The sequence below is a fragment of the Thalassophryne amazonica genome, chromosome 19 (assembly GCF_902500255.1).
Source record: "Thalassophryne amazonica chromosome 19, fThaAma1.1, whole genome shotgun sequence".
Lineage (NCBI taxonomy): Eukaryota > Metazoa > Chordata > Actinopteri > Batrachoidiformes > Batrachoididae > Thalassophryne > Thalassophryne amazonica.
In genome coordinates, this window is record NC_047121.1 from 3,165,841 (window position 1) to 3,191,213 (window position 25,373).

A 25,373-nucleotide genomic window follows, 5' to 3' on the forward strand; every position below is an offset into this window, starting at 1 on the left:
TGTAACCCCATCAGATGTGTCATGGTGGATTCCCTCACTGTAACCACATCAGACATATGTTGGCTCCCCTCACTGTAACGTCATCAAAGGTGTTATGGTTGTTTTTGTGGCTCCCCTCACTGTAACGCCATCAGAGGTGTCATGGTTGTCTTGGTGGCTCCCCTCAGTGTAACCCCATCAGATGTGTCGTCTTGGTGGCTTCCCTCACTGCCTCCTCCAGACAGATTTATCACACAGCACTGTTTGTATTTCTTAATGACTGATGTAAATAAAGTCCAAGACAGTAAGTTGGAAATGATCAAGTGTCCATCAAGCATTAATTAGTGTACATATAGTAAATGCAACTGTAGTTAAATTGAACCTATTTTCAAACGAGGATGATAACGGTAACTGACCTTTTTGAAAAAGTGTTCACTCGGCTAAAACTAAAGCAAGATTTGATTTCTACATATTGGTTTTCCATTTGTGTCAACAGAAAACTGGAATTTAATTTTCCAAATGTTCATTTCCCAACAAAAAAATTTTTTTTCCCATTTCATTAAAGCCACTGGGTGTAGGATTTAGTGCCATCTTGTGGTGAGGCTGCAGATTGTATTATGACATCACCAATCAAGATATTGTTTTCTTTCATGGTTTCATAACAAAATGAAAAAACAAACAAACACACAACCAATTTAATCGCATGAAAAATTGAAAGCATGCAATTTCAATTTGATTACAGCCCCATAATTACAAATATGTGCAAGAAACACTTTGAAAAACCGCAGTTCAGTGTCCATGTTCCATTGCTGGTTTATTGAGTTTTGTTTTTTTCCCTTTTAATATTTTTTTTCACTTTTTTTTTTTTTTTTTTTTTTTTTTTTTTTTGCAATCAGTGAACCTCACACCTCTCTGAATCTGTCCACAACAGCTCCATCAGATCTTTGCAACCATGATGAACAGTACCAGGACCAGGTTCATCTGCACCCTGGTCCCAAACCCTCTTTTTCTTAGAACACTGGTTTTTCAGGAATGTGGGGACCAGAGCAGTTCTGAAAAAGTTCACACGACCCTGTACAGGTGGATCTGTCTTTGGTCACATGATCCTGTACAGGTGGATCTGTCTCAGTGCTTCAAGGTCCATGTCTCTTCTCAGGTTGACATCATAGTCCACAGGAAGTTCCTCCACCCAACCGGGCTGTAGTGCCTCCTGCAGGACAGAGAATATGGTTTACACTTATCTTTTAAACAGGTTTTTGGAAGTAGCACTGCAATGTGGACACAGTTTGAGATGTCTTCAGTGGCCCTCAAACCGGTTCTCGAGGACCACCTGACCTACACACTGTCCATGTTCTACCACAAACTGATGAGCTCCTTCTGGTTGCACACCTGACTGGCCCAGCGGAGGAGGCCACTGAGAACCTGAACCTGCTTCAGGAGAACTACAAAACCCAGAGACTGTGACTCCTCACAATCAGGGGATCCATTGATTCCACAAAGATCAGGTCAGTGGACTTTTCCTCACCAACTAAAGTATTGAAGCTGGTGGTTTCCACAACCTGACCCAGATTCTCAGAGTGTGTTTTACCTTCAGAGCACTCAGACTCTCCTGCAGGCTTGGAACCGTCACCAGCAGAGCTCCTTTCTTCCTGAACTCCTGCATGATGAACCTCCAGGCTCTGCACAAGATACAAAACACACACATATAACTCTGTGTCTGTGCAGGTGTTGGTGTGTGTGTGTGAGATGCAAGTCCTCACTTGATCTGCTCGCTGGGCTCCAGGAAGTACTCAAAGACATTGTTCATGACCAGAACATCCGTGTTCTGCAGAAGAACTGCCTGCGTACAAACATCAGCATGAAGAACCTGAAGGACAAGAGGTTCATGTTCAGTTAAAACCAGCACACGTCAACAGAACAAAAGCAAAACACCACATCATAAACACGTCAACAACGGACCAGCAACTTCCGTTTGACAACCAGCCACTGAGGCAACTGCTGTTAAAGGTTTTGCAGAAGTTTTGAGATAGAGTGATCAAAGAAATGAAACATGTCATGAAAACACATTTATTCACAACTTTAAGTTGTGTTTGTCAAGAGAATTTGCCGTCTTTCCATCCTTCCATCCCACAGTACGGCAAAACCTTCCACGTCCTAAAACTCAAGAACCATAAAACTGAAAATCAAAATACATTAACACGGGGGGGGGGGGGGGGGCAATGCTCTGACTGCAAAAAAAAAAACATGCATTTCTAACATTTATAAATGACTTTTTTGGGGGGGGGAGATTTGGTGTTTCAAGTAGGAAATGTACAGAAGCCCTGAAATGTTCACATCACCCACTAGATGGTGACAAAAGCTGCTCAAGTGTGTCTGTCATAAGGTCTCGACTGTTTATTGATTTCAGAAATTAAGTTTTGGTGAAAAGATGGACTGAGAGGCAAAAATCAAGCTACAGTTGTGTCCCTGAACTTATGGACAATTTACTTTTACTTATGGCTGCCACATATGATCAGCAGAGCCAACGCACTACAAGGCGGACAGTAACAGTGGAGCTTGATAAATATGCTTAGTATTATTATCATCATCATCATCAACACATCCAGGTGGTTTGTGGGTAGAGAGAAAAAAACAAACTACCAAGCACCATCTACCCACGATGTGAACACGAATACTTCACTCCAAAGCACTGTTGAGATACGACAGTGAGAAGTCCATCCAGAGCAATACTGACCCCAACCTGACACCCAAGCCCGCAAACTTGTCCAAGGTCGTAGCAAGGTACTATATAATTTAGTCAGGAGTTTGATCACAAACATTATGTAACATGAAGTTTCAGAGTCAGCCCCCTGGTGGCCAAAACTAGAATCACCAGACTTCACACATTCACAGTGCAGGAGGTGGAACCGCATTCATCTTTATCAAGAGGTTATTTTATTGTCAAACATAGGACCTTGTGATTGGTCTTGCATTGACCTCTAACTCACTAATTATGGTCCATTTGCTGGAACTCTGCTCTTCGCCATCTGGATATCTTAAAAGCGGTTGGTATTTGGGACCACTGGACTCCGTATGTATACGGTTGTTGTTATTTATCACTGTATAAATAAATGATATCACACAGAAGTTGAACTAACTGTTGTTCGTCTGTCTTTCTGTGTGTTTTTCAGCAGATTATCTCAAAAAACCATTTCAATGAAATCAGGTGGAAAGCTTGACTTTTGACTAAGACATAGATTAAATCAAAGGATCAAGATGCTCACAAAGACATATCCGGCCATGATTTAAATTTTAGGCCACATCTCTGTTCTACTTTCTTGGTTACTGTTTTCTCCTGTGTTTTTTTTTATTTATTTATTATTTTTCTCTGAATGTTTGCCCTAGTATTGTGTTTACTGGTCTGTGGTGCCTTTATTCTGATATGTCTGTTCCTTGTTTGCTTCCATTAGCTTTATTTCCTGTTCAAGGGCACTTGAGCTTCCTGTTTGATGTACCCGCTGATTTCCGCCTTCATTGCGTCAGTCTTCGTAGCCAACCAGTGCTCTGCCCTCACTCCAGTGCCAGACGTACTCGGATGCCTGCTTTCTCCCGTTGTCTCTCTGAGTTTGACCACCTGTTGCTGACCCATACCACTGCAAGCCTAGCCTGCCAATTACCAAACTGTCTACCTGGTATGTTTGACACCTCTGTACCAACCCTCTGCCTGTTCATTTGCTTTATACAACTGCTGCTACCCTCAAGGACACTGTTACCTTTCAGACTGTCTTACTGCACACCAAATGTTCACACGTGCCCACAACTACTGCACCAGCATGGTTCCACATGGTCCCTGACCCTTGAAGGGAGGACTGTTCCTGCCAGTTTTTACTGTCAAACGTCCATCAGCTGCCAGTAAAGACTTGTTAAACTTCTCATCAGTGTGGTTCCCCAGGTGTACTGGAACCGTTACAGTTTACCTTTGATTATTAGTCAAAGGAAAGTGACTTAAAAAGATGTAAGATAACATAACAATGTAACTAATTTAAATCAAATCAATTTTATTTATATAGCGCCAAATCACAACAAACAGTTGCCCCAAGGCGCCTTATACTGTAAGGCAAAGGCCACACAATAATCATGTAAAACCCCAACGGTCAAAACGACTCCCTGTGAGCAAGCACTTGGCTACAGTGGGAAGGAAAAACTCCCTTTTAACAGGAAGAAACCTCCAGCAGAACCAGGCTCAGGGAGGGGCAGTCTTCTGCTGGGACTGGTTGGGGCTGAGGGAGAGAACCAGGAAAAAGACATGCTGTGGAGGGGAGCAGAGATCAATCACTAATGATTAAATGCAGAGTGGTGCATACAGAGCAAAAAGAGAAAGAAACAGTGCATCATGGGAACCCCCCAGCAGTCTAAGTCTATAGCAGCATAACTAAGGGATGGTTCAGGGTCACCTGATCCAGCCCTAACTATAAGCTTTAGCAAAAAGGAAAGTTTTAAGCCTAATCTTAAAAGTAGAGAGGGTGTCTGTCTCCCTGATCTGAATTGGGAGCTGGTTCCACAGGAGAGGAGCCTGAAAGCTGAAGGCTCTGCCTCCCATTCTACTCTTACAAACCCTAGGAACTACAAGTAAGCCTGCAGTCTGAGAGCGAAGCGCTCTATTGGGGTGATATGGTACTATGAGGTCCCTAAGATAAGATGGGACCTGATTATTCAAAACCTTATAAGTAAGAAGAAGAATTTTAAATTCTATTCTGGAATTAACAGGAAGCCAATGAAGAGAGGCCAATATGGGTGAGATATGCTCTCTCCTTCTAGTCCCCGTCAGTACTCTAGCTGCAGCATTTTGAATTAACTGAAGGCTTTTCAGGGAACTTTTAGGACAACCTGATAATAATGAATTACAATAGTCCAGCCTAGAGGAAATAAATGCATGAATTAGTTTTTCAGCATCACTCTGAGACAAGACCTTTCTAATTTTAGCAAAAAAGCAGTCCTACATATTTGTTTAATATGCGCATTGAAGGACATATCCTGATCAAAAATGACTCCAAGATTTCTCACAGTATTACTGGAGGTGAGGGTAATGCCATCCAGAGTAAGGATCTGGTTAGACATCATGTTTCTAAGATTTGTGGGACCAAGTACAATAACTTCAGTTTTATCTGAATTTAAAAGCAGGAAATTAGAGGTCATCCATGTCTTTATGTCTGAAAGACAATCCTGCAGTTTATCTAATTGGTGTGTGTCCTCTGGCTTCATGGATAGATAAAGCTGGGTATCATCTGCGTAACAATGAAAATTTAAGCAATGCCATCTAATAATACTGCCTAAGGGAAGCATGTATAAAGTGAATAAAATTGGTCCTAGCACAGAACCTTGTGGAACTCCATAATTAACCTTAGTCTGTGAAGAAGATTCCCCATTTACATGAACAAACTGTAATCTATTAGATAAATATGATTCAAACCACCGCAGCGCAGTGCCTTTAATACCTATGGCATGCTCTAATCTCTGTAATAAAATTTTATGGTCAACAGTATCAAAAGCAGCACTGAGGTCTAACAGAACAAGCACAGAGATGAGTCCACTGTTTGAGGCCATAAGAAGATCATTTGTAACCTTCACTAATGCTGTTTCTGTACTATGATGAATTCTAAAACCTGACTGAAACTCTTCAAATAGACCATTCCTCTGCAGATGATCAGTTAGCTGTTTTACAACTACCCTTTCAAGAATTTTTGAGAGAAAAGGAAGGTTGGAGATTGGCCTATAATTAGCTAAGATAGCTAATTATATTTAGTGAAGTATAGACTAAACTAAAAGATTTAAATTAACAGTATGGATCAGGATCTAAGTTCTGAAAAACAGATCAAAGAACATAGGTATGATCAGTCACTAGATCCCGATTCCCTTTAATCCTGTTATCAGGATCAAACAAAGGTAATGAAACCATAACCTGATCGGTGAGGTTCAAAGATCAGTGATAAAGATACAAAACAAAAGAGTGATCGGGATCAAAGGTCAGCGATTTCAGATGAGTGATAAGGATCAACGATCAGGATCACAGATTTTCACCAAAGAGGAGTAATCAGGAACAAAGATCAAGACCACAGGTAGGCAATCAGGATCAAAGCCAAGTATCAGTGTTCAGCAATCAGGATTAAAGACATAAGTGATCGTGATCAAAGTTCAGTGATCAGCACCACAGATCAACACTCAAAGGCAAGAATCACAGCTCATTAATCAGTATTTAAGAATGACAGAAGACATCAAAGGAATCATTGAATGAAAAAAATGGGTTAGATGAAAATGTCAGCAAAAACAGGAGACGGCTGGATGTTAGCGGAATTAAAAAGACAAACCTGGACTCTGTCATACAGCCGGTACTTCTCCACCACACTGTTCTGCAGCCGGACAAACTCCTCGCTGACCTCCAGTCCGAGCAGCTGAGAGGCCGAGCTGTACACGTAACCCTAACACACACACACACACACACACACACACACACACACACACACACACACACACACACACACACACACACACACACACACACACCAAAGAAGAAGAACAATCCTGCTCTGTGTGCCCACTGCAGGGAGTCTTAAAGCTACAATCTGTAGGATTCAGGCCCATTTATGAGCATTAATAGAGCCTTCATTAGTGCAACAACCAATCAACAGGTTTTCATGAGTTTAGAACTGAGACTTCATATCCATTTGGGAGCACGACCCCTCAGGGACGCCACCATGTGGATACAGTAGGCCAAAAGGGACATATTTACTCCACCTTTCGTATTTTGCACTGAGACCAGAGCACCTAAGAAAAAAGAGGAGGCCTGAGTGGCTGCTCCTCCAAACGCCGTCTCCTGGTTACTTGTGCAAAAAAAAAACATTTAAAATCTCTGATTTCTCTTTAGTGGAGGATCACATGTTACTTATCAGAAGAGTGGGCCTGGCAACATGAATCCTCCTGATGAAAGAAGTGAAAATGTGACAGATGACAATATAAAGCAATCTGCAACTTCACCACTAGACGTCACTAAACCCTACACAAGGTAGCTTTAATGTTGGACTGCTATGCAAAAGAATGTGAACAAGATTAACCAGAACAAGTCTAGGCTCGAGTCTCCCATGTGCCTTCTAGCAAACAGCTGATGAAATTTCACATCTTTAAAGACAAGTAAGCTGCCTACAAGGGCAATGACATAACTGTAAAGTCATATTTTTGCCAAAACTTCTCTAATGGATAAACATTTAAGACTTTGCTGCACATTTCAGCAGCTTTTACCTCCATCTGGTGGGAACATTTCCTACTTTAAAACCATATTTCAATTTAAAAAAATAAATACAAATGTCAGAAATGCACGATTTTTGGCAGGCAGACCTTTGAGTTCCCAGTATTAATGTATAACAATTAAAATTTTCTTGATTTTTAGGATCCAGAAGGTTTTGCCGTATGGACAGATTGATCTTAACAAGCACAACTTGCAGTCGTGAAAAATCCTCCTCCGTTCCACTCCACGATGAAGGTGTAGGACCTGTGACAGCCCAGTCAGAAGTTGTACAGTTTCTCCAGTCAAACACAGAACCCATAAGTCCAGAGGTGTTGGGGTGTCCTCGTAGAGGCTCCCCTCAATAGTTTCCTCCTTCACTCAGTTTCTGTGAACTGCCTGGTCCAGACAGTTGACATTTCTTTAATGACTGATGCAAAACCCCAAATCAGAAAAAGTTGGGATGATTATGATGATTCTTACATTGACTAACTTCTATTTCACTGCAGACAGCACGAAGCAGAGAGGTGAACTTCACTTGTTCATACTCATCCATTCCTGCATTTCAGGCCTGCAACACATTCCACAAAAGGATGTCAGGACATGGACAATTTATTTTAAATACTAGGATTAAAATCATCACTTTTACAGCCAGTTTTCTCCAGACAGCTCCAGGGAGGAACACAAACATTTCCAAGTCACTGAATATGTCTGCAGCTTCATTTACACCAATCATTGAGGAACACAAACTGTGTGGGACTCGACCTTAAATCTGTCTGGAGGAGGCAGGTCTCAGACCCTGAGTGGTCATGCAAGAAGGAGAACAGTGAGGGAAGCCATCAAGACACACACCAAAACTCTGAAGGAGTCAGAAGCTTCTGTGGTTGGAGACACTGTGGCTAATGTAACGTACGTCCGCAGTTCTACAGCTTCACGATGAAGTGGAATAGAGGAAGATTTTCAGGAAAAGAACATGTGAAATTCCAGCTGCAGTTTGCCAGAAGGCACTTGGGAAAGCCTAGCCTAGATCTGAGCTGTTTTCCAATCCTTCTCTAGTCCGACTGAAGAATGAAGCTGTGAATGCTGATGTGACAGGTTCCCCACAGCAGCCCATCATTTTGTGTTTGGAGTTTTTTTTCTTTCTAAGTGGTTCCCTTGATCGTGTGTGGACAAAATGCACTCTTCCTGTGTGAGCTCTGCATCCTAACCCCGTACAGCACAGCTCCCAGTCTGGAGCCGACATCAAGCAGCCTTCGTCCAGTCAGGTCTGGAAGAACATTCTGGAAGAGAAACTGAAGCTCAGAGATGGAAAATGAGTGAGAGATGAAGTCTGCAGGAGTAGAGAAGAAGAAAAAAAAGACAGTTACATTTCCTTATGTACAGCCACAATATACACACCCTAGCATTTTGACAAATAGCATCTTAATAACCAGGGGCGGCTCGTACAGATGGGCTAACAGAGCTAAGCCCCCCCCCCCCCCCATCTCTGTCAGCGTGCTGCATGCAAGAAGCTCAGCTGCACACCAGGAGCAACGTGGGGATTAAGGACCTTGTCCAAGGGGCAAAGGCCACATCTATGGGATACACCAGCAAAACTAAGCTGCTTTCAACATTAATGTGGTCCATCAAAGACGTTAGACACAATCCAGCCACTAGGGGCAGTGAAGAGCCAGTCAGGCACCCAAGGTCCAAGTCCAGATCCAGACACACGGCCCTGGTTTAGGGCAAAGAAAGGACCCTAATGTTTTTCAGGTCCTACACAGGTCCTGAGGGCCACTGGTGCTTATCATTGATTAATTAGATTAATTGATTTTGTTTTGTTTTTGGGTTTGTTCATGGTGCACTGCTGTTTGTTTTGAAGTTTTACTTCACTGATTCATTTATATTTGTTATCTTGGATATATGTATACTCCCCCCCACCTCTCTTTTTTTGGTTAAGGGGGAAGCATTTAAAAGCTTTTGCCTACACCCTTTCAGGTGCATGGGTACGTTGTTAAATAGTTTCCTTTATGAGTTTTCTTTGCAATTTTGAGTCTGTGTGCGCTGAATAAATTCATTCATTCATCACTGGACGAGAGTCTAAGACTCCCCCTGGATGGGACACCAGTCCATCCCAGGACAGGACAATTTTAGTTGCCTGCATTGTAACTTTTATCTCATTTTGTTACATTCTCATGTGTTTGTGTCCATTCTAGAGTTGGAATTCTAAAACCGCACCAGATCATTCATGTGTTGGAGATAAATCACATCTTTGTTTGGAGGAAAATCCTAAGAGCTGAAGTCGGGATGGTGACGAGGAGAAAAGATAAAAGACGGCCGACAAAATAGATCAAATAAGTCAAGACTAAATGTACAGAAAGAAGAAACTGGAGACAAAAATGTGGATGATTATGAGAAAAAGGAAAGTTTTCAGGGTGAAGAAAAGGAGGAAGTGCTGACTGAGCCACGCCCACCTAAAGGTGCTGTCCTGTAGGAGCCACAGTTCAGACAGTAGCTTCGACTCATCGCTCCCGCCTCACACAGAGAGTCCACCTGCTCGTCATCGTACAGGAAACCATCCACGTGCACCGTGGGCCGCGACCGCTGCTGCATCTGAGGAAGAGCATCACCTTCATCTCATCATCATCATCATCAACCTGTTACATTACCAGTCATCTCAGTGAAGCTCCTCCTGCAGCAGACAGTGTAAAACAGAAATTTTTGGTTTTTGAAACCACATTATTTGGCAACAGAGAATAATTACCTCCAACTCTGCTGTCTGTGTGAGTCTGCACTCACATGACACCAGGAGCAAATACTGACGAGCTTAACATTGTGAAGTGACACTTTTACAAAGTACAATTCAGTGATTTTGATCTTTGACCCCAAAATGAATAGGCTTCTAGGGTTCACTGTGTCTAACACACACACACACACACACACCAAGTTTGGTGGCAATCATTCGATTAGGAAAGAAGTTACTGCTCTCAAGATTTTTTAGAAATGTTGCACCAGTGACCTCAATGACATCTGGGTCAATATAGCTAACACACCATACACATACCATATTTGGTGATAATTGGGCCGTCCACACAAGATTTTTTTTTACCCCCAAAATATAACTAGGTAATGCATACAAGGTGCATGCAAAGAGTATCTGACATTATTTTATCTGATGGAAACAAGTGCAGCATGCGAGGTGTCATTTGGTGGCGAGGTGAAGAGAATCTTCTTGCACATGCATGATTTTTTTTTTCTAGTCTGCAGCACACATAACACATGTGCACCAAGCCAAGGGGTTCAGACATGTACTTGAGCCTCCGTTTAACACGACCGAATGAGTTGAGGCCATCAACAAGCCAAAATGATCACGTGATGGACAGAATATGGAAATATGGACTTTAGTCATGGATGACCATCATGTCACCAAACAAGAACTTGCAGAAGACGTGGAGATTAGCAAAGGTTCTTTTTTGACAGGATTTTGGCATGCGGACAGTATCAAAGAAATTCGTGTTGAAGCAGCTGATAGCGCAGCAGAAGCAACCGAGTCTGGAAGTCCCACAAGCGCTCATTCTGCTCCACAGATTCAGGCTTTCCTGACCAAACACTTCCACTTAGCTAACACCAGCGGGGCCAAAAGTTCATCCTGTACCGCTCGCCACGTCAGAAACTGCGGGCAGTCAGTGTACCAAAAGTTCAGAGAACAGGAAAATATACTTTCTGTTTCCACCGTACGAGCCTTTTTTAAGTGCATTTCGGCTGTTATTATTTTGAAAATAAGGCTGTGAGGTGATGCTGAACGCTGGCAGAACGTGACGTTCATGTTTGTCGTGGGCGGCCACTATGTTTGCGAGTGACACCTCTGCACCTGCCGGGTTAAACGACTGAAAGCGGGACTCCTGGTCCAGCATGAAGGTCCTGGGAACCAGATTCTCCTTCTATGTGGGTTTCTTGGTGGAAACCTGCAGCCTGTATGTGCTTCTGCAGCAGGTTTGGTTTGAGAGGACTATACCCAGGAGCTTGGACAAAGTTCAGGACAACCAGCATGAAGATGAGGACAACATGTCCTTCTGGAAGAAGGAGAGATTCTTTCTGTTCAACCTGGACCATCCTCATCACACAGCTGCAGCTCCATCCAGAGATGGGTGTGGTGTCTGTTTCTGAGACCCTCCTATCCTGTGCACCAGCAACATTTCCTGTATATTAGTTTTGTGAATTGTTCTGTAATTTGTGTCTGTATCATGGTCCAAGCACAGGGTCACCCCTTTGAGTCTGGTCTGCTTGAGGTTTCTTCCTCAGAGGGAGTTTTTTTTCTTACCGCTGTTGCTCTGGGAGTTAGTAAGGTTAGACCTTACTGTGTGAAACACCTTGAGGCAACTCTGTTGCGATCTGGCGCTATATAAATGAAATAAATTGAAAAATTGAAATTCAAACACAACACTCCTGTGATTCCTCAGACTCCCTAGTGTCTCACACACACTCCTGCCAGGGGTTTTGCCATTTACAGAAGCATTTCTGGAAATCCTCTTTGGAATAATGTCCAGCTGGGCCGTCATGTCTTCTCGGAACTCAAATCAGAGTCACTTTTAGTCTCTTTTCGAACAGCTCCTGGGCCCTCGTTTATCAAACTTTGCATAGAAAAAGGTTCTAAATTCTTATCAACAAAACTTAGTACAAGTGTAAGTACAACAAGAATGCTCTGAGCGCACAATATCCACAGCTGGCAAATGCAGCAGTTTGCTACATTCTGATAACATTTCAAGGTATGTGATAGTTGATTTCCAAATGCAGGTGCCCACTCATGAAACTGGCTGAGTCTAGATTTTTTAATCATGGGCCGTAACTCTGGTAAAAGGGGCCCAAGTTGAACAATATAATATTATGTATATTACCAAACAATAAATGGACTGCATTTATATATATATATATAGCGCTTTCCATCTGCATCAGACGCTCAAAGCGCTTTACAATAATGCCTCACATTCACTCCGATGTCAGGGTGACAAATACTCAAAAATACCTGTATCTGCAACAGTTAGTTGTATCATAAGCAGTCTTGCAATCGAAAAATGCTTGCAAAAACACAAAACATGTTGTGAAAGTGTAGGAACACGGACCCACAATAGGGGGCGCAAATGAACGGACAATGGAGTAAGTCAAATAACAAAGCTTTACTGTTGTGAAACTCGCACAACAAACACAACAGATAACAATTTCGGGAACAAGCCGAATTCCAATGGTGTCGTGTGGGCAGGCTCGAAGGTAGGAGACGTCTGTCCAAGTCGAACCGGAACCACTCGATTTCCACCGCCACCGAACCCCGGGAATACTGGAGCCGCCAAGTCCCGAACTCCCAGGTGACCACTGCCTCCGCTTGTCGGATCTGGTACTGCTGGCGAGGAACAAAAACAGTCAGAGGTGGGTGCGCTGCACCCAGCAACACGGACGGTGGTAACACCACCTCCCCCTCTCGTCAAGTAAACACTGAAGTGCAGGAGTGTGAGTACTTATCCAACACTGTCTCCTGCTGCTCTTCTCTCTCTCTGTATAAAGGCAAAAAGTATTCAAGGTTGATATAGTCGGCTGGATACGTTACCTCCTCGGTAGAAACGATATCTCGGCAATGAGGTGGAGATGCCGTCCTGCTGATATACCCCTCTGATGATTGCTGTCAGCTGTCTCAGGTGATGGGTGACAGCTGTCACCCTGGCTGCTCCTGTGAGGCGGCAGCGCCCTCTGGTGCCTGGAGCCCGCACTCCAGGCAGGGCGCCCTCTGGTGGTGGTGGGCCAGCAGTACCTCCTCTTCAGCGGCCCACACAACAGGACCCCCCCCCTCAACGGGCGCCTCCTGGCGCTCGACCGGGCTTGTCCGGGTGGCGGCGGTAGAAGTCGGCCAGGAGGGCCGGGTCCAGGATGAAGCTCCTCTTCACCCAGGAGCGTTCTTCGGGACCGTACCCCTCCCAGTCCACCAGATATTGAAAGCCCCGGCCCATCCGTCGGACATCCAAAAGCCGGCGCACAGTCCAAGCCAGCTCGCCATCGATGATCCGGGCAGGAGGTGGTGCCGGACCTGGTGTACATAGGGGCGAGGTGTGATGGGGCTTGATCTTCGACACGTGGAACACTGGATGGATCCGCAGTGAGGCCGGAAGCTGAAGCCTCGGCGGGATTGATGACCTTGAGGATCTTGAAAGGACCTATGTATCTATCTTACAATTTCGGGGAGGCCACTTGTAGTGGGATGTCCTTGGTGGACAACCACACTTCCTGCCCGGGACGATACGTAGGGGCCGGGGTTCGCCGACGGTCTGCATGGGCCTTTGTCCTCATCCGGGCCTTCAGCAAAGCAGAGCGGGCGGCACGCCACACCCGACGGCACTTCCGTAGGTGGGCCTGGACCGAGGGCACACCGACCTCTCCCTCAACCACCGGAAACAACGGGGGCTGATACCCCAAACACACCTCAAAGGGGGAGAGGCCGGTGGCTGACGACACTTGGCTGTTGTGGGCATACTCGATCCAGGCCAGATGGGTACTCCAGGCCGCCGGGTGCGCGGCTGTCACGCAGCGCAGGGTCTGCTCCATCTGTTGATTGGCCCGCTCTGCTTGCCCATTGGTTTGGGGGTGGTATCCGGACGAGAGACTGACCGTGGCCCCCAGTTCCCGGCAGAAGCTCCTCCAGACATGCGAGGAGAACTGGGGACCGCGATCGGAGACTATGTCTGATGGAATCCCATGCAGCCGGACGACGTGGTGGACCAGGAGGTCTGCCGTCTCCTGGGCTGTTGGGAGCTTCGGGAGGGCCACGAAGTGGGCCGCCTTGGAGAATCGGTCCACTATCGTGAGGATGACGGTGTTTCCCTGGGACGGCGGGAGGCCCGTGACAAAATCCAGGCCGATGTGGGACCAGGGGCGATGAGGCACGGGCAGCGGCTGTAGCAGTCCCGGAGCCTTGCGATGGTCGGCCTTGCCCCTGGCGCAGGTGGTACAGGCCTGGATATAATCCCGGACGTCGGCCTCCAGGGACGCCCACCAGAAGCGCTGCCGGACAACTGCCACGGTTCTTCGCACCCCTGGATGACAGGAGAGCTTAGAGCCGTGACAGAAGTCCAGGACTGCAGCCCTGGCTTCTGGTGGGACGTAAAGTCTGTTCTTCGGTCCAGTCCCGGGGTCCGGGCTTCGTGCCAGGGCCTCCCGGACGGTTCTCTCTACGTCCCAGGTGAGGGTGGCCACGATAGTGGACTCCGGGATGATGGGTTCCGGTGGATCCGACAACTCCGTTTTGACTTCGTCTTCGTGTACCCGGGACAAGGCATCCGATCTCTGGTTCTTGGTCCCGGGACGGTAGGTGATGCGGAAGTCAAAACGGCCGAAGAACAGTGACCAGCGGGCTTGCCTGGGATTCAGCCGCTTGGCGGTCCTGATATACTCCAGGTTCCGGTGGTCAGTGAAAACCGTGAATGGCACAGACGTTCCCTCCAACAGATGTCTCCACTCTTCAAGAGCCTCTTTCACCGCAAGGAGCTCTCAATTGCCGACGTCATAGTTCCGTTCGGCCGGGGTCAACCTGCGGGAAAAATAGGCACACGGATGAAGGACCTTATCGGTCTTCCCGCTCTGGGACAGCACGGCTCCTATCCCTGAGTCCAAGGCGTCCACTTCAACCACTAACTGGCGACTAGGATCGGGCTGCACCAGAACGGGTGCAGACGAGAAGCGCCGTTTCAACTCCTTGAACGCGGCATCGCAACGATCCGACCAGGTGAAGGGGACTTTTGGTGAGGTCAGGGCTGTCAGGGGGCTAACTACCTGACTGTAGCCCTTAATGAACCTCTTGTAGAAATTAGCAAAGCCGAGGAACTGTTGCAGCTTCCTACGGCTTGTGGGTTGGGGCCAGTCTCTCACCGCCGCAACCTTGGCCGGATCAGGAGCGACGGAGTTGGGGGAGATGATGAACCCCAGGAAGGACAAAGAGGTGCGGTGAAACTCACACTTCTCGCCCTTAACAAACAGCCGGTTCTCCAATAACCGCTGCAGGACCTGACGTACATGTCGAACATGGGTCTCAGGATCCGGAGAAAAGATGAGTATGTCGTCAAGATATACGAAGACGAATCGGTGCAGGAAGTCCCGCAAGACATCATTAACCAATGCTTGGAACGTCGCGGGAGCGTTTTGTGAGACCGAACGGCATGACCAGGTACTCAAAATGACCTAACGGGGTGTTAAATGCTGTCTTCCACTCGTCTCCCTTCCGGATCCGAACCAGGTGATACGCATTCCTAAGATCAAGCTTGGTGAATATCTTAGCTCCATGCAGGGGCGTGAACACCGAATCCAACAAGGGTAAGGGGTATCGGTTACGAACCGTGATTTCGTTCAGCCCCCTGTAATCGATGCATGGACGTAATCCGCCATCCTTTTTCCCCACAAAAAAGAAACCCGCACCCATCGGGGAGGTGGAATTCCGGATCAACCCGGCAGCCAAAGAGTCCCGGATGTAGGTCTCCATTGATTCGCGTTCAGGTCGTGAGAGGTTGTACAGCCTACTGGACGGGAACTCAACACCTGGAACCAAATCAATGGCACAATCATACGGGCGGTGCGGGGGAAGGGTGAGCGCCAGATCCTTGCTAAACACCTCCGCAAGGTCATGGTACTGCACCGGAACCGTCCCTAGATTGGGCGGGGCTCTGACCTCCTCCCTGGCCTGGGAACCGGGAGGAACCGAGGAACCTAAACATACCCGATGGCAGGTCTCGCTCCACTGAACCACTACCCCGGACGGCCAATCGATCCGGGGATTGTGTTTCAACATCCAAGGGAACCCTAAAATCACACGGGAGGTGGTCGGAGTCACAAAAAACTCGATCTCCTCCCGGTGATTCCCCGACACCACCAGAGTTACTGGTGGTGTCTTGTGAGTGATTGGAGGGAGTAGGGAGCCATCTAGCGCCCGTACCTGCACAGGCGAGGTAAGCGCCACCAGAGGGAACCCTATCTCCCTGGCCCATTTGCTGTCTAGCAAATTCCCTTCTGAGCCCGTGTCCACCAGTGCTGGGGCTTTCAGGGTTAAATCCTCATACAGGATGGTAACTGGGAGTCGTGTGGCGATGTGGGTGTGTCCCACGTGAATGTCTCGGCCCACCCCTAGCCCAGTTTCTAGGGGCGGGCGTTGGTGTTTAACCGCTCGGGGCAGTCTCTTAATTGATGCTCAATCGAGCCACAAACAAAACACGCCCCGTGGGCCAGCCTCCTTTGTGTAACCGGTGGCCTAAATGTTGCCCTACTCGTGTCCATAGCTTCGTCAGCAGGGGGGGCTGTAACCGCACGGAGCGCAGGGGCCGTGGAGCGTGGGGAGGGCGGAACGCGGTCGGAACCGGAAGGGAGAGGGACGACGCGTGCCCGGCCACGCCCTTCGTCTCGTTCCCGACGGCGCTCTTCTAACCGATTGTCTAATCGTATGACAAGATCGATGAGCCCATCTAAATCCCGCGGTTCGTCCTTAGCCACCAGGTGCTCCTTGAGGACCAACGACAGTCCCTTTACAAAGGCGGCGCGGAGGGCAGTGCTATTCCAGCCGGACCTCGCAGCCGCGATGCGGAAGTCGACTGCATAGGCAGCTGCGCTCCGGCGCCCCTGTCTCATTGACAGCAGCACGGCTGAAGCGGTCTCTCCTCTATTAGGGTGATCGAACACTGTTCTGAACTCCCTCACAAACCCATCATATGTCTGAAGGAGCCGTGAATTTTGCTCCCAGAGCGCTGTAGCCCAAGCGCGTGCCTCACCACGAAGCAGATTTATCACATAAGCTACTTTGCTAGCGTCGGTCGCGTACATGACGGGACGCTGTGCGAAGACGAGCGAACACTGCATAAGGAAATCTGCGCACGTCTCCACACAGCCTCCGTACGGCTCTGGGGGGCTTATGTATGCTTCAGGGGAAGGTGGGAGGGGTCGCTGAACGACCAGTGGAACGTCACTGTTACGCACAGGGTCGACGGGAGGGAGAGCCGCAGCGGCGCCCGGAGGGCGCGCTTCCACCTGCGTGGCGAGAGCCTCCACCCTGCGGTTCAGGAGGACGTTCTGCTCGGTCATCAAATCCAACCGAGTCGTGAAAGCGGTGAGGATCCGCTGCAACTCACCGATCACCCCTCCTGCGGACGCCTGTGCGCCCTGTTCTTCCATTGGCCGTTCAACAGCCGGTTGACGCCCCTCGGGATCCATGACGCTGGCTGAGATATCCTGTTGTGAAAGTGTAGGAACACGGACCCACAACAGGGGGCACAAATGAACGGACAATGGAGTAAGTCAAATAACAAAGCTTTACTGTTGTGAAACTCGCACAACAAACACAACAGATAACAATTTCGGGAACAAGCCGAATTCCAATGGTGTCGTGTGGGCAGGATCGAAGGTAGGAGACGTCTGTCCAAGTCGAACCGGAACCACTCGATTTCCACCGCCACCGAACCCCGGGAATACTGGAGCCGCCAAGTCCCGAACTCCCAGGTGACCACTGCCTCCGCTTGTCGGATCTGGTACTGCTGGCGAGGAACAAAAACAGTCAGAGGTGGGTGCGCTGCACCCAGCAACACGGACGGTGGTAACACCACCTCCCCCTCTCGTCAAGTAAACACTGCAGTGCAGGAGTGTGAGTACTTATCCAACACTGTCTCCTGCTGCTCTTCTCTCTCTCTGTATAAAGGCAAAAAGTATTCAAGGTTGATATAGTCGGCTGGATACGTTACCTCCTCGGTAGAAACGATATCTCGGCAATGAGGTGGAGATGCCGTCCTGCTGATATACCCCTCTGATGATTGCTGTCAGCTGTCTCAAGTGATGGGTGACAGCTGTCACCCTGGCTGCTCCTGTGAGGCGGCAGCGCCCTCTGGTGCCTGGAGCCCGCACTCCAGGCAGGGCGCCCTCTGGTGGTGGTGGGCCAGCAGTACCTCCTCTTCAGCGGCCCACTCAACAAAACAAACAACCTACAGCGCATGCAACAATCTTGTTCGATAATGTACCTACAGCAAATTCAGATAACACACGCAAACACAAACTCCGTATGTTTCACAATACAACTCACAACACTTTGTTTCTGTGTAGGCTCTCAGTTGTCCAGGTGGTTTCCATAGTAGAGAAGCTTGAATCTTCGACTGGACTGGGAGGCTTGACGCGAGGACGTTTCGCTTCAAATCACAGAAGCTTCCTCAGCTAAAATTCTTGCTCTGGTAGTCTGACTTCTGTCTTGACTCTTGTAGAGAAGAAGACAGAAGTCAAGACAGAAGTCAGACCACCAGAGCAAGAATTTTAGCTGAGGAAGCTTCTGTGATTTGAAGCGAAACGTCCTCGCGTCAAGCCTCCCAGTCCAGTCGAAGATTCAAGCTTCTCTACTAACCAAACTCACAACACTGACTTATACTCTTCAGTGGACTGCAAATAAAACATGAAATAGCAGCAGCACTGATTCTGATTCACAATGAACTGATTAATACATAAAGGAGTGGAGCATGGGTGCCTCAGTGTACGACGAAAGAAGTAGGAACACGCCCCCATCTTCGAGTCTGAACCATGTAAGATAACAGTTAACCTGTCAGGATCTCCCCTGGACTCTGGTCTGAACTCTGTGTTTAACTCATGTTATGTGTTCTGATCCCCACCAGATGGCGTCCTAAGTTTTTATTCTCACCTGGATCATATGAGTAACTGATTGAGGTACTACAACCCCTGGCAAAAATTATGGAATCACCGGCCTCGGAGGATGTTCATTCAGTTGTTTAATTTAGTAGAAAAAAAGCAGATCACAGACGTGACACAAAACTAAAGTCATTTCAAATGGCAACTTTCTGGCTTTAAGAAACACTAAAAGAAATCAGGAAAAAAAAATTGTGGCAGTCAGTAACGGTTACTTTTTTAGACCAAGCAGAGGAAAAAAATATGGACTCACTCAATTCTGAGGAAAAAAATTATGGAATCATGAAAAACAAAAGAACGCTCCAACACATCACTAGTATTTTGTTGCACCACCTCTGGCTTTTCTAACAGCTTGCAGTCTCTGAGGCATGGACTTAATTAGTAAGAAACAGTACTCTTCATCAATCTGGCTCCAACTTTCTCTGATTGCTGTTGCCAGATCAGCTTTGCAGGTTGGAGCCTTGTCATGGACCATTTTCTTCAACTTCCACCAAAGATTTTCAATTGGATTAAGATCCGGACTATTTGCAGGCCATGACATTGACCCTATGTGTCTTTTCTTTTTGCAAGGAATGTTTTCACAGTTTTTGCTCTATGGCAAGATGCATTATCATCTTGAAAAATGATTTCATCATCCCCAAACATCCTTTCAATTGATGGGATAAGAAAAGTGTCCAAAATATCAACGTAAACTTGTGCATTTATTGATGATGTAATAACAGCCATCTCCCCAGTGCCTTTACCTGACATGCAGCCCCATATTTTTGAGACATATTGCTTTAAGTTTTCTGTCTTGACGCTCTGATGTCTTCCTTGGTCTACCAGTATGTTTGCCTTTAACAACCTTCCCATGTTGTTTGTATTTGGTCCAGAGTTTAGACACAGCTGACTGTGAACAACCAACATCTTTTGCAACATTGCGTGATGATTTACCCTCTTTTAAGAGTTTGATAATCCTCTCCTTTGTTTCGACTGACATCTCTCGTGTTGGAGCCATGATTCATGTCAGTCCACTTGGTGCAACAGCTCTCCAAGGTGTGATCACTCCTTTTTAGATGCAGACTAACAAGCAGATCTGATCTGATGCAGGTGTTAGTTTTGGGGATGAAAATTTACAGGGTGATTCCATAATTTATTCCTCAGAATTGAGTGAGTCCATATTTTTTTCCCTCTGCTTGGTCTAAAAAAGTAACCGTTACTGACTGCCACAATTATTTTACCTGATTTTCTATGATCCAGACAGATACCTGGAGGACCAAACCTGATTGCTGCCTTGTGACCTTGACCGCGTCTTCCAGCTGTGTGGTCAAGATGTCAAAGCTTTCCGCAGCTTAAGCTCAGGTAATGTTGGCTTCCCCCTCTAATTCCTGCATTAGAGCGAACTGTCATTTCCTGATGTTCCAGATGATTTCAGTACGGCTCCCAAGTGGACCTGGACCCAGGCACTAACTACCTGCACCACAACGTCACTTTGGGAACTCCTCGGCTCCCAGCGTGGAGCGCGTCTCGACAAATGCCAGTTAAGTTCTCCTTCGTCTCAGTGAGATCCCGTTCTCACATGTTCCTGTTTGTGACTGTACTATGATAAAGAACTATTCCAAGAACTCTGTTTAAGAACTGCATGAACTCTGATATCAAACAATTGAAGAGCCCAGTTGTATCAAGTCCTGCTTAATTGGCGCTGCACTTCAATGCACAGCACTTGACCTCTGACCTTTGGATACAGCTTATGAGCTGTGAACAATTGCTTAACACTGAACTGTTTTTCTTAAGAAACTCTGAAACAACCTGTGTTAACCCTTTTATGAACTGTGACTGTTTGAGGCTCCAGCATTGCAAGTGCATTTCACTAACCCTGTGTCTTCTTCCTTAGTTCCTGCTTGCAGAGGCGAGCATCCCACCTGTTCCAGACTTTCTTGACACTCCTTCAAGACTGGCTTGGGATACTGCAGCTCCTTCATTTCACCACTAGGGTGCAGGCCACTCTCCATACTGCAGGCACCCAGTGCAGCATTTTATTTATTGTAAATAAATATATCCTCCTTTTGTATCCTCTCTGTGTCCAGCTCCCTGCATTTGGGTCCATAGTCTGAACCATAACATAACCTGGCTTCAGGTGTTTATTAAATCATATTTTTGGGGACCGTGCAGTGTTTCTCCTAACGATTTGCTTTGGTGTGGACATTAAAAGTTATGAGCCACTTATTTTCTCAGAAATCAGGAATTAACAGATCATGCTACTAAAAGTGTTAACACTGTTAACATACAACATTAAATACGACGAGTTTCACTCATTGTGAATATTGCAGCAAGTATGTGTTAAATAATCTTTTAGGATATTTCATCATAGAACATCCATAGTATTCCAGGTATTTGTAATTAAATCCTCTGAACAAAACAGACACAACCTCCATAATAGCTAGTGGCCACACTGAGTGGACACTGAGTTACGAAAGCTATGAGAGGTGGAACACTGCTCAGCTGCTGTCACTCAAAGTGACTATTCCCCAAATTATATATAACTTCAAGGGACAAAAAGTCTTAAACTAAGAGATTAGAAAAAAACCTTACACCCCCCCAATGAAGACCAACATCGTTTTTGTTCCAGGCTGCATGTTTCTGCTCTAAATTTGGACATTAACATGAAGCTGAATGGGAACCAGCTCGCATTTGGAGCCACCCTCAAGCAGCCACTTAAGGACCTGCAACAACTTCCAGTAGGGCTTCATAGGGCTTCAAGGGCTTGTACCAAGTTTCACATAATTCCTCCTAAAGACGAGAGGAGCTTATTAAAGGATTATCTTATTTCAGAACACTTAACATCCTTTTTGGGACTGACAGACAAACAGAAATCACCACAACGTAATCCCCTTTGGGCCTTTGGCCAACGGGGAATTAAAAAGTAATTTGTATTTATCAAACAGGTGTATTCCAGTCCGACACATATCAGTAAGTGTGAGCTGTTGACAAGTCGAAAGTAACCCAAACAACCAAACCCAAACATTCTGAACAACCATTCATGGTATCTCTTGGTGCGTCTAAATTTATACATCACAATCACTTATGGACATGAAGAAGCTTTAACAAGCTCACCACAAGAATCAGCATGAAACTTCCCAATGAACAGAATAAGTAGACAATTATTGTTACCTTTGTCCCAGAATCATTTACACTTCTGTGACGTCACCACGCAGCTGTCTTTATAAAGATAAAAATCTCTTCTACTAAAACTTGAGCAAAAGAAATAATGTGGGACAGTTTTTAATATAAAATTGCCAGAGGAAAACTATTTAATTCCTGCCTTGTAGCAGCAGGTGGAGACTGAGGTGCTGTTTAATTATTTAATTATTACATCTGTAACTAGATGTAATAACTGATTATGATTCAAAGAAATAAAGAACGTACTATATATTGATGAGACTGTGATGGTAGTGTGGCAAAGCCGATGAGTTCTCTTAATCACATGACAAGTAGAAATAATGAACATGATAAGTCGGACTTCTGACACCACCCTGGGAATTTCTCACCAATCAAATTAACTCCAATGTTTGGCACACAGGTTCATTGCAAACGAGGCAGAGTAGGAGGTTCACTTACAAAACAACTTACTGAAACTGGTTTATTATATTAAAAAAAACACACACACACAAAAAAACAACAATTATAAAACCACAAATGTCCATGTGAAGTGTTCAGATGCAAAACCCAGTAAGTCCTTTTTTTTCAAATGGAGAAAAATGCAGTTGAAAATGGAGATTTAAAGGAAACCCTATGCGGAAATGCACAGATTTTCATCAATAACATGAAAACAGTTGGTTCAAATTTTGCACACTGATGGTCCCCCTGACAGCCAAGTAGATGTTGGCGTCAACTAAAAATTTATGGTTTTGGAGATACTGGGTTTTGCATCTGAACTCTTCATGTATTCAGCATAAATCAACATTCCCCATCTGCAGGTGTCCACTCTGAACACCAGAGGGCACCATCACACCACCAACTCCAGCAGGCAAGTGAACCTAATCTCCAGGCTGACTACACATCCAGGCAGGTAGCAGCAGACATCAGAGCAGAGCAACAGACTCGACTCTGGGCAAAACAGCAGTGGCACCTGCAGAGCTCACTCCTTTCCATCATGAACATGTAACACTCCGTCGGTCCCAGCCAATACTGGACAAGCCGAGGAGTCAACACCACAACCTCCACAAGCGAGAGAAGAGCACTCTCCGCCCCCTTTTATGAGAACACACCTCCACACTGACTGACTGAAATCCAACCACCAGCTGAAGATAATTAAGCTCATTCATACTGCTACAGTAGCAATGCTTTCAGGTTGCAGTTTCCAAGTTCTACCACTAGATGCTGTGCGTAGGACGGTCAGAGCTTTGTGTATATTTACACACACTCCTCAGTACTAGTTAGTAGAAATGTCTGTACACATGGCTTACACACAAATCTGTGTGTATGAACGGTTAATTAATGAGGGCCCAGAAGCCTATAACACTCTCAGAACTGTCTGGGTGTCTTGGTGGCTTCCCTCACTTGTCAGTTTTTTTGAGAATTGCTTACCGAAGTCCACAAGACGTGTCTGTTAGTGTGTGCAGTCTTGCTGTTGCAGTACCTTGAGGTTCGCAGTGGTCTCGGTGGGTAACGTGGCCTCCAGAGGGAGGAGAGCTCTCAGGTGGTCGGCGATGCTCTGCAGCATCACCCTGCTGTTGTCCTCCAGCAGGTCCTCCAGCTCATCTGTAACACACATTAAATCAACATCATGAAGCTGTGAGTCACATTCTGCGTCGAGCTAACGGTGAATAAAGACAGTGAATATTTCTGTTTTAAACACAATAAATAATAATCAGTGACTTTGCAGTTTTAACTACCAGAGTTTCTGATCCAGTCCATCAGTTTGTGGAGCTCACACGGAGCCACTCTCCTCAGTAACTGCTTCAGCTCTGATTTAGCTTCATTAAACTCCATTACAAATTTAAAAATTAAAAACAAAAAACAGCAACAAAACGTGGCGTTCGTTTCCGCTCGGACTCCAGCAGCGCGTTCGGATTTTAAGGTGGAGCCACGAACGGAGACGAACCTCACAACTACCGCTTTATTTGAGAATAATTTTAATAGTTATATCGATTTATTTTTTGGAATTGTATGTGAGTGGGGTGGGGGAGGAGTCATTTATTAGATAAATCGATCTTTTTTTCTCCCATCACGTTCAAACGACCTTTATAAAATTAAGCTGTTCCGTGTTGCCAGAGTGGCAACGTTTCCGTCTGTTTAGGCTAATTTTCCATGACAGTCAGTGAATCAGTCAATGAATGAGTCAGAAAACAAATCAGTGTGTGAGTCAGTGAATAATTGTGAATAATGTTGTGAAAGAAAGTTGAGCTATATATGGAACTATTATGTTGTTTCCCTTCTCTACAAAAAACTAAATAATTTCAAAATGTAAATGCATAGAAAATACCATTTTTATCCTTGTCATAGGATCACACAGTGCATTCATTATTTTCATCAATTTATTACATTTTATATAGTGCCAAATCACAACAAAGTTACCCCAAGGCACTTCACACAAGTCAGGTCTAACCTTACTAACCCCCAGAGCAAGAACACAGGCAACAGTGGTGAAGAAAAACTCCCTCTGAGGAAGAAACCTCAAGCAGACCAGGCCCAGAGGGGTAACCCACTGCTTAGGCCATACTAACTGTTACAAGGTTTTTACAAAGCTTTACAAAGGTGAAGAAACAGAAAACAGGAAATCAAAAAAAAAAAACGAAACTTGTCATGATAACAAAAGAACATGTATTTGAGGAGAAGACCACACAGGTGGTTATGCCACAGGCAGGGGTCATCTAGCAGTCCTCATGCCATCAGTGATCCTGTTCCCGCAGCAGTGTCCATTCCAAATGCAGACTGCAGTGTGCAGCACCAGCTTCAGGCATGGCATGCCACGGACAGTCTGGCACCCTGTTTTCATTAGCCATCCCACTATCCGTGCCTCGGACAGAGAGAAAAAGAACAGGATCAGTCAGCTGTAAAACTTACACCTAAGGTATAATTCATCAGCAGTAAATTGACAGGAAGGCAGAGAAAATACTAAAGTGATCACTGGCCGCTAGCCCTAAACTTCACTAACAGACCCAGAATTTAGATAAAGTTTGAGTCTGACACCTGTTCCATAATAAAATGAATTTAAAAGGATAGAAAGCATAGGCCAGTATGCCAGCCATATGAAAGGGAAAATAAGTGCATTTTTTTAGATAGCTTAATAGAAAAACCTTAAAATTTGATCTCACAGGGACATGAAACCAGTAAAGAGACACCAAAATGGGTGTAATGTGGTCAAACTTTCTGCTTCCTGTCAAAAGTCTGGCTGCAGCATTTCGAACCAATTGGAGAGCCCTAATGCTGGACTGTGGGAGAACAGAAAACAGATATTTTTAACTTGTTTCTTTATTTATTA

General features: G+C 45.8%; 1 protein-coding gene and 1 long non-coding RNA gene across 2 annotated transcripts; one reads left to right on the top strand and one right to left on the bottom strand.

The window, feature by feature from the left end:
- Positions 1–791: 791 nt before the first annotated feature.
- On the bottom strand, positions 792–23,938 carry zgc:109986 (uncharacterized protein LOC553566 homolog). The gene is made up of 8 exons (XM_034195303.1): positions 23,785–23,938; positions 23,529–23,650; positions 9,688–9,826; positions 8,443–8,564; positions 6,324–6,434; positions 1,740–1,846; positions 1,568–1,658; positions 792–1,189 (listed from the first exon to the last, which is right to left on the bottom strand). Exons 1-8 carry the CDS (start codon positions 23,879–23,881, stop codon positions 1,076–1,078), a joined length of 903 nt encoding a protein of 300 aa, XP_034051194.1. The 5' UTR covers positions 23,882–23,938; the 3' UTR covers positions 792–1,075.
- Positions 6,429–9,600, top strand: LOC117532070. The gene is made up of 2 exons (XR_004566777.1): positions 6,429–7,018; positions 9,430–9,600. It is a non-coding gene; the product is annotated as an uncharacterized LOC117532070 (long non-coding RNA).
- Positions 23,939–25,373: the final 1,435 nt, after the last annotated feature.